Source organism: Camelina sativa, chromosome 20, assembly GCF_000633955.1.
Source record: "Camelina sativa cultivar DH55 chromosome 20, Cs, whole genome shotgun sequence".
Classification (NCBI taxonomy): domain Eukaryota; kingdom Viridiplantae; phylum Streptophyta; class Magnoliopsida; order Brassicales; family Brassicaceae; genus Camelina; species Camelina sativa.
The window spans coordinates 23,680,224-23,690,788 of NC_025704.1; the positions used below are offsets into that span (position 1 = coordinate 23,680,224).

At 34.6% G+C, this 10,565-nt stretch overlaps 1 protein-coding gene and 1 pseudogene across 1 annotated transcript; both read right to left on the bottom strand.

The window, feature by feature from the left end:
• On the bottom strand, nt 3,556-4,832 carry LOC104772772. The gene is made up of 2 exons (XM_010497349.1): nt 4,271-4,832; nt 3,556-4,157 (listed from the first exon to the last, which is right to left on the bottom strand). The coding sequence occupies exons 1-2, from the start codon at nt 4,830-4,832 to the stop codon at nt 3,556-3,558; spliced, it is 1,164 nt and encodes a 387-aa protein (XP_010495651.1).
• On the bottom strand, nt 8,678-9,868 carry LOC104771532 (annotated as a pseudogene).

The window sequence follows — 10,565 nt, forward strand, 5'->3', positions numbered from 1 at the left end:
CATACCCCTGGCCAAACACGCATCTTTGAAGTTCTCGTACACGATTCCATCTACTGTTAGAATGTCGTCATAACTTGTTGGTCCTATGACCACGCCTAGAAGCAGTCTCAAGTAGTACAACTCGCCTACTATTGGATGAATGTTGACAATTCGGCCGATGGTGTAACCTTGCTTTCTTCTTGAATAACTATAAAAAACCTACAGAACAGAAAGGTGATAAGGACGTTATATAAGATACATACAAAGGTCCATAAAGACGAGTGACAAAAATGTTGGTTACCGTAGCCGACCAATAGACGTATCTGTGTCGCATGTCCCAGCACATCTTAGTGTATCACCTGATGTTTCCATTTTCTTAAAGCAGGTCGTGCATGATATGAAGAACCACCCACTGCTTAAAATCAAGTCAACGACCTTTGCCTTGCACCAGAACATTTTCTCCTGGCAGTTTAAATGGAAACTCGTTAATAACATTTCTCAAAAACAAACAGTTGGAGGCATGAGGGTGAGGAGGTCAACCTGCCCGCTTTGCTCATCAACATAAGCTAGGATTTGGGAAATGCTTTGAATCTCAGAAGGAACAAACACGGGAGTGGTGTTTTCAATAGTAGGAATTAGTTCTTTTTGGTAAAAAGGGCTGCAGATCAAAACGGGAATGCCAATGTTAGTTTGGATGGCGACTGAAACTATTTTCCGAGTTTGTAAATGGGCAGAATATGTTTCTACCTTTTCCGGAAGTCTTCAGTAATGGTGTTGTCAACATTCCAAAAAAATCTGGTAGAGGCAGTAGCATTGAGATATAGGTTGCCTAAGGTAGAGTTGTATTGAAAATAGTGAGTAAATATAACCATGACAGATAAATAGCTAGCAAAAATAAGGGTGAAGGAGGCTTAACACATTTTACAGTGTCAGCGAAATAAATATAAGGAAATAGACGTACCTCGCAAGTTTTTGGGGTTCACACCAGTGACAATGACTACAATAGGCTCTTCTTGAAGCTCGACCTCTCCACGGGCCTTAGTTGCTTGGTTCTCCCAGACGGAGACATAACCGGTTTCCCCACTGAGAAGCACAATAAATTAGGATTTGAATAGTAAGGCAATGATAGGAGGTTGAAGATAATTAATACCTGTCAAATACACATGTAAGAATAAGGTTTGAGGTTGTCTTAGGTGGAGTTGTGGTTTCGTCAACCTTATCGGCATTCCGAATACATGTCACTTGGGCAACAATATCTAGGGGGCAATGAGTGAAGGACATATTAGATCATGATATACGAACCATGATATACAAACCACTTATTAATATATATTTAGTACGTACCTGGTAAGATCTCCCCTTTTCCCACGAAGGATTGGATGTCCTTGTAGTTTCGAATACAAAAATACTCTTGGGGAATAGGGAATTCGTCGGGTTCAACAGAATCCATTGTGGTGTGGTCATTGAAAACAATCTTGTACGCATGGTCAGTAAGGCGGTAGGAATTTGGTTGCTTCCTGACATCGAAATTAGATATCATGAATAGGCAACCCTGTTTGAGGGTTGATCTAAACTTATGAAGGCGCCGTGGGTGGATGGATGCTTGTATAACATTAGCCTAAACAATTGAGAGATTATAAATTAGGGAAAAATAAATAGTTGGATTTTTGTTAATAAAAAACCAACATAGGGCATTGTTAGGATTCATAAAGCATAAAATATGGACCTCCTCATCCAGAAGAAGACACTCAACACTAAGAAGAAGGTTGTTGCGTTTGAAGTCGCGGGCATCCCAGAAATGGAGTAGCCGGATGACAATGGTTGGTGTGTCTATGGACTCAACAATTTCAGCCAGCTTGACATAGGAGAAAGCAGGGCTGTCTGAAGGACAGTCTTTAGAACTCATTTGTGTTTAAGTAGGTTAAAGAAACGGTTGTCTGGTTTGTTATTTTAGTGGGGGATGAAATGAACTATATATATAAAAGGTATGGCTTTCAATCGGGGTTCTAAAAAGAACAGAGCTGTGTTATCGTAACGGAATAAACAATTAAGGAAAGGCAAAGAATCAGGAATGAATTAAAAATCCCGGAGGTAATGGGATTTACCAATTAAGGAAAGGCATATTATCAGGGTATAAATAAGATCAAGAAGGTTGTATCGTAACCGACAGTACAATTAAGGAGAAACAGATAGTCAGGAATATTATTAGGAAAACACGAATATCTATTATTAAAGATTAAGTAGAAGCATGTAATCAAGGTAGAATTTGGTTAATAACTAAGGATCATAAGCGAGAGAAGTGAATAACCTAATATCAACTCAGAATAATGTGGTGGACCATTAACAGAGGGATTAAAATGAGGGATCTCTAATTTTTTAAAGGGAAGTAAATAATTTAAGCAAAAATTATGTTCAAGTAACATCCAATGAGATTCGTCACAGAAATCGACTTACGAAAAAATATAACCAAAACTTTGAAGCGAATAAGAGTCACCTTGCTTCAAGAGAAGGAAATGACAAAAGTTGTATGAGGTTCTCCTGCATTTGGATGCGCGAATCGGGCTTCTCCTTTGCGTGGACGAAGATGTTTTCTCGGATTCAGCTGGAGAATAAGGAACTCGTACGAATCGGTGCTGGCGGAATCGGGTCATGACGGAGTTGAACAGAAAAGGGAGGAGGAGTGGGAAAGAGAGAGAGGCGAGGAAAGGAAGAATACAGAACTCGGAGATCTGGTCAGTAGCAGTTTGAGAGGAAGGCGAAAATTGCCAGGCCCATACAGTTCAAGCCCACTAAAACAATGCAGAAATATGACGAAATCGTGTAGATAAAGCCCAACGAGTTAGACGAGAGAAAAAGAGGAATGAGCTCGGGGGAAAACAGAGAATGTAGTTAAGACACGTGGCAGCTAATTAGGGTATTCTTAAAGGGTGTAACCCTACTTTATTATAATAGATTATTTAAACTTGGTGTGTAAGTTGTAGACACCAACAAATACACTTTTCAAAATATTGATATAGCCCCTCAAATCATTTGTATTAGTGTCTTTTTCGTAAAATTTATTAATAGTGGCAGCGATAGGCACGTGCAAGGAGTGCATTTGCACTAGAACAATGTCAAATTTAAATAAAAAATAGTATATTATTACTATAGATAGGCTAATGCGCTTTTACTAATTAGAAATCACTAGTGCTCGATCTAGTGGTATTTAAAGCCTAAATGCAATTTTTTTAATAAAAATTATATATAAATAATGTTTATTTTTAAAAAAATTGAACATAGACGGTAACTTTTTTGGTTATTTTTAAGTTGGCCCTATAATGCATGTGTATTACTCCAATGGTTTACTCTATTGACTATTTCTTACTCTAAAACAAATATTTTAAATTTATCATATATGTTTATCTTGTTCTTAATTTCTCATATAGCCTTTTAGTTCTAAAATCTACAAATTATGTCCACTTATTTAAATTTTAACAAAAAAATCAATAAAATTAAAATATTATTAAAATTAAACTTGAAAATAAATTTTTATTACATCTCATAAATAGAAAATAAATGACTAATACATTTTTTTGTTTAAACACTATCATTAGTGTACTTTTCCCACAAATGATTAATTAAAGCGTTTCGAAGTGAAAAATGAGCGTCTCTATCTTTGATTTCTCTATATCGAGCAAGAAATTCTTGAAATCGAGTATTTTCATCATCCGCTATTTCAACCTCGGGTGCTGGAGCTTCTCTTCCAGCTTCAATTGATGCATTAAGATCACGCTCATCTTCGATTATCATGTTATGTAAAATTATACATTTAGTCATTATATCATGAATCACAGTTTTTTTCCAAAACCGAGCTAGTCTTTTCACAATTGCAAAACGCGATTGAAGAACTCCAAATGCACGTTCTACATATTTTCTATATGCTTCTTGTTTTGTAGCAAAATACCTTTTTTTAGGACATCTTGGCTCGTGAATAGTTTGCACTATGGTAGACCACTTCGGATATATACCATCAGCTAAATAATAACCCATATTATAGTCTTTTCCTTGAATGATATAATGAGCAGGAGGAGCAATACCTTGAGCGAGATTGGAGAATAAATGGGAAGACTCCAGTACATTGATGTCATTATTGGTTCCCGGCATTCCAAAATATGCATGCCATATCCAAAGATCATAATCTGCCACAGCTTCAAGAATTATAGTTAGTTATCCACTATGACCCGAATATTTTCCAGCCCAAGCGGTAGGACAATTTTTTCACTTTCAATGCATGCAATCTAAACTACCTAACATCCCTGGAAAACCTCGTTTTCACCAATGTAAAAAAGTCTGGCAACGTCATTAGCTGTTGGTGATCGCAAATATTGCTCCGAAAATATTTCCACTATGGCTCGACAAAATCTATTCATGCTTTCGATTGCTGTTGATTCGCCTATCTTAACATACTCGTCTGTCGCTTCCGCTGGTAGCCCATAAGCTAGCATTCGAAATACAGCCGTTCCTTTCTGAAGGGATGATAATCCTAATCTACCAAATGTATCTCTTCTCTGTGTGAAGTAGTTGTCATAATCTTCAACTGCATTAATAATACGAAGGAATAGGGAACGAGACATACGGTACCTTCTACGAAACATAGCATCATTATAGACTGGATTCTCCGAAAAGTAATCACTGAATAGTCTATAATGTGCATTTTCTCGATCACGGTGTATGAAAGAGCATCCTTGAACTGAGCCACCATGGATTGCATTGCTGCTTTGTCGGTTGAGAAGGTATTGGATGATCGAGTTGTTATTAGCGATAGCAAGATGTATAGCTTGGTCTTCTTGGTCGAGACTATTGAGAATTTCCATATTTTCATCATCGTCTGAAGAAGATGATGAATTATGAAAATCTGGTAAATTATTAAAATTAAAGTTCATTTTGAGAGAAACAAAAACTAAGGTGAGGATAGTGATATGAGTAGAAATATTTTATGACCACTGTAGAGTTATATTGGTATTTATAAAAATATAAAATATATAGGATTGTCACAATTTGTCATTGTATTATTATATTTTTACATAATTGAATGAGAAACGTGAGAGTTCTCTCGGCCAACAACCAACATCTGACATGGTTCTAGAGTTCTCTCGGCCAACAACCAACATCTAACATGTCTAGCAAGTTTACTCCAAACTCCACCCGGTCGCTAAGACCACCTTATCAACGTCATCTAGTCAATGCTTGAAAGTGACCATCATGTTCTCCATTGAGCCTATTGTGGATGAATTGTCGACAAACCTTGACCTCACATGTGGTAAATTGCCTTCTAGCTCTTGCCTCAAAGCTCTCTTGGATATTTTGTCGATCTCTTTTAATTTTCTTTGTATGGCATTGGAGAATGCCTTTATGTATTGTGTACAAACGTTGGATCTTGGAATCCACCTCTTTGTACTTTGTTTCCATGAATGAATGAAAACCAAGTAATTTGACAAAAAAAAAGAATGAGAAACGTGAGAATCTTGATATCCTTTTGTCATTGTACCATCATTCATTCTTATAATGAATGAAAAAATTGATACAATCTTGTATTGTCAAATCTTAGTATGTGAAATAAGAAATATGAGAATTTTGGCACCACTTTGTCATTGTAATGTCAAATCTTGTCATGGCTAGCGTGAGAATCTTATAATAACTTTGTCATTGTATTGTTAATTCATCTGACAATGATTTAAAAATGTGAGAACCTTGAAAAATATATATATATATATATATATATATATATACCATCTTTCATTTTTATTTCCAATCAACTATTCCACAAAATTATAAACACATCTTCACCTTCTCTTATTTTCTTAAAAAAATGTCTGGTAATCGTTCTTCTGGTTATACTAAAGAAGAAGATAAATTTTTATGTCAAGTCTACCTAGAAATTTCTCAAGATCCAATTACAGGTCATTATCAATCACCCGATCATTTCTGGGATCGTGTGGCGGAAGCTTTCAAGAATGGAAAAAATCTCTCCAATGTTGATTTCAAAATATTGAGAAAGCAACAAGAAAACTGCATGCATGCATCAAACAATGTGAAAAAAAATGTCAAAGTGGTGCTTCAAGTGATGATATTGTGAGTCTTGTGTAAAATTTTTAAATTACTTATCATTGTTTAAGTTGTTATTTATTTTAATTTTTAATTTTTATGCAGTTCAATCAAGCAAAAGAAATGCTAATGCAAGACACAAGATTCAAATCTGGTTGGAAGTTTGATCATGTATGGAACATTGTTAAAGACATTGAAAAGTTTAAAGATGGTGTCACCCCGGCTAGAAAGATACCAAATCCATGCGGTTTCGGATATACATCTTCAGAGTCAGAAAATCCTACCCCTGATTCCGTTACACAAGCATCTCCAGGTTTGTCTTCATTTTCTCTTAATTTAGATGAAGAAGATGACGGTATTGGTGGATCTTCATCTCAACGATCAAGTGGAGTGAAAAAATCTAAACTAAAAAGAAAAAATGATGACCAAACATCAAATGTGATCAAGACTTTATAAGAAGGGAATAGACAACTTTTGGAGCAACTAAAAAAGCCAAGTGAACAAAGACAACAACATTTGGAGCTTCAAAGTGAGAATTTAGCACTGAAAAAACTTAGGGCAGAAAACAAAGTTTTATATCAAGACTTAAGCTCAATAGAAGATCCAAGTATTTGTGCCTATATTCAATCTGAGCAAGCAAAAATCTTAAAGAAACGGGTTGATCAACAAGCTCCTTCGGGATCTACTTCATACGGGCAATATTTTTATAACCTTAAAGGATCGGGAAGCGATTTACCGGATTATTAATCACTAGTTTATGATGTATTAAGTTTATTTTGGTAACAACTTGTTTTTATTTGAGTTTTCGATTTCTATTTTAGTTTATGGCACTAGTTATGTATTTTATATTTAATGCTTGTTATGTCATTCTATTTTCTAAGTTAAATGTNATGTGAAATAAGAAATATGAGAATTTTGGCACCACTTTGTCATTGTAATGTCAAATCTTGTCATGGCTAGCGTGAGAATCTTATAATAACTTTGTCATTGTATTGTTAATTCATCTGACAATGATTTAAAAATGTGAGAACCTTGAAAAATATATATATATATATATATATATATATATACCATCTTTCATTTTTATTTCCAATCAACTATTCCACAAAATTATAAACACATCTTCACCTTCTCTTATTTTCTTAAAAAAATGTCTGGTAATCGTTCTTCTGGTTATACTAAAGAAGAAGATAAATTTTTATGTCAAGTCTACCTAGAAATTTCTCAAGATCCAATTACAGGTCATTATCAATCACCCGATCATTTCTGGGATCGTGTGGCGGAAGCTTTCAAGAATGGAAAAAATCTCTCCAATGTTGATTTCAAAATATTGAGAAAGCAACAAGAAAACTGCATGCATGCATCAAACAATGTGAAAAAAAATGTCAAAGTGGTGCTTCAAGTGATGATATTGTGAGTCTTGTGTAAAATTTTTAAATTACTTATCATTGTTTAAGTTGTTATTTATTTTAATTTTTAATTTTTATGCAGTTCAATCAAGCAAAAGAAATGCTAATGCAAGACACAAGATTCAAATCTGGTTGGAAGTTTGATCATGTATGGAACATTGTTAAAGACATTGAAAAGTTTAAAGATGGTGTCACCCCGGCTAGAAAGATACCAAATCCATGCGGTTTCGGATATACATCTTCAGAGTCAGAAAATCCTACCCCTGATTTCGTTACACAAGCATCTCCAGGTTTGTCTTCATTTTCTCTTAATTTAGATGAAGAAGATGACGGTATTGACGGATCTTCATCTCAATGACCAAGTGAAGTGAAAAAATCTAAACTAAAAAGAAAAAATGATGACCAAACATCAAATGTTATCAAGATTTTAGAAGAAGGAAATATACAACTTTTGTTGCAACTAAAAAAGACAAGTGAACAAAGACAACAATATTTGGAGCTTCAAAGTGAGAATTTAGCACTGAAAAAATTTAGGGCAGAAAACAAAGTTTTATATCAAGACTTAAGCTCAATAGAAGATCCAAGTATTCGTGTCTATATTCAATCTGAGCAAGCAAAAGTCTTAAAGAAACGGGTTGATCAACAAGCTCCTTCAGCACCTATTTCATTCGAGCAATATTTTGATAACCTTAATGGATCCGGAAGCGATTTACCGGATTATTAATTACTAGTTTATGATGTATTAAGTTTATTTTGGTAACAACTTGTTTTTATTTGAGATTTCTATTTCTATTTTAATTTATGGCACTAGTTATGTATTTTATATTTAATGTTTGTTATGTCATTCTATTTTCTAAGTTAAATATATGTTATTGTTGTGTTTTAATTTAACATAATAAATTTGTTTTTTCTATAAAATTATATAAGTGCAAATTCCTATTAAATAATGTTTTTAGGTATAAAATGGTAAGATATGATAATTGAGGGATTACTTTGTAAATAAAAAAGTTCTACTCTAAAAATAGAGAAATGAGCAGTGTTATTCCAAAGTAGAATATAGAGTAGCATTGGAGATGATTTTACTCCAAATATAGAGTTTGGAGTAAGATATAAAGTACCATTGGAGATGCCCTAAACCTCTACTCTATTTTTAGAGATTTCTATATTTGGAGTAAAATATAGAGGCAACCATTGGAGTTGGTCTAAGTTATTGTATATGAGATTGCTAGAGGCCTAGAACGTAACCTAGTGGTTTTCTATATACTATTGTGCATATGAAATCAATTATAGATGAAAAATATATAAAAACTCCCAAAATACTTTAATTTTAATAAAGCTATATCAAACATTCCCCTATATCACACATCTCTTCACTTAACACAAAACCCTTCCAGATTCCTTCACTATCCGTTTCCATTTCATCCCCTTCTTGTCCTTGATCCTCCAATGAAGCTATGTGAAGCTCATCGCCATAAGCAAACACACCTACCTCCATATTGATCAGCAGTATCATTAACATACTCTTCCGGCTCAGCTTTAACAATCGTTTCATGAACCTCTTGCCTTCGCTCTCGATTCTTGAATCCTTGCATCTTACGTTTCCTTGTGCCTTTAAAAAAACTAGGTTTCTTAATCTTTTTAAGCAAGAAATCCATCATCATTTCTTGCTTCACTTCTGTGACTTTCAGTTTCTCTTCCATCGAATGAAGATATGTCCTCATGGTTTCTTGTTTTCGTCTCAGTCTCTCAAGTTCTAATACTAGAGCTACTCTGTCACTTCTCAGCTCCTCAATCTCTCCTTCTAGTCCAAATCTACCGCCTTCTAGTGACTGTGTGTGTGTTTGAGATGATGAAGTCTTTCTTCTCTTGATGTTCTTAAGAAGATTTCTCTGTCCCTTCAGAAAATACTCATTTGAAAATTCCCATCTCTCTGTATTAACCTTCTTAAACCCCTACAGATAAGTAAAACAAAACATTTAGTTTTCTAATGAAGATCCAAAGAACCAAGACCAAAATTCCAAGAAGTTACACACATAAGTATTGAGCTGTCTAACAAAGCTGGAAAAATTGTTGTGCTTAAAGCATCTAGGGAGACAAATTAGGGCGAAAGTCTCTGGTTCCCAAACGATGAAGCTGTTGTTGTCTCTGCTCCATGAAACTATGTTGTTTGTGCTTGAATCCTCCACCATGTTGTATGTTTTCGTCAAGAAAGCAGTTGGTCCTGTTTCTCTAAGACCCTCTAATGGAAATGGAAGATTAAATTCCATTTGGTGAACCAAAAAAAAACAATGGGACTTGGGTGTGAATAAAAAAGAGAGAAGAGAATAGTTAATGATCAGCTGAAGCTTGAGGATGCTTTTATGCTGTCTATATTTTGGGGGTTTAGGTGTTTTTTGGATTAGATATGTTTTGCTTTTAGACTTTTAGTGTGTTGCCTTTTGGATAAGTCTATTTATTATTAGTTCTACTTTGATGTGGACAAAGTCGATTCGCCCGAAATGGAAATGAGAGAGTTGTAGTGGCATATAATCATTGGATGTTGCTACTTCTGTGTGTGTTTTGCTGTCTTTTATCCAAATAAGTTAGCATAAAAATCAAAGTTCTAGAATTTTGAGTAGTCACTACAAATTGAGTGAGTAATTGCTCCATCGTTTACAAGCTTGCTTTCGCACCTGACACGTTATGGTGAATCATGAATGCATACGGATTACGTTACGTGGTTTGTTTGTTTATTCTAAAGTCAGAATGATGGGATTTTGGTGGAACCCTTAGAAAGATTTATGTAGAAAAAAAGAGAATTCCTTGAGACTTTGACTTATACTCTCCATTCCATTGAATAGGGTGGGGGAAACCGTACCCAACCACATCAAATCAAACGGTTAAGCAGGACCTAATCACACCAACTTCAAAAAGAAACACGTCTTAAATAAATAAGAACAACGGACGATAAGAATATAATCGCTACGAGACCATTTGGTTAGTGTCAGACTGTCAGTGTTATTTATTTCTACCTACAGTAATTAGTTATTTCAATACAAACCTCTCATCACTCTATGTAATAAGGAACAATTATTTATTTCTATACAACCAGAG

Coding starts and splice junctions, on each gene's coding strand:
- LOC104772772 (XM_010497349.1), bottom strand. CDS start 4,832: ATGGAAATTCTCAATAGTCTCGACCAAGAAGACCAAGCTATACATCTT. Junction 4,158..4,270: donor AAACGAGGTTTTCCAGGGAT/GTTAGGTAGTTT, acceptor AAGCTGTGGCAG/ATTATGATCTTTGGATATGG.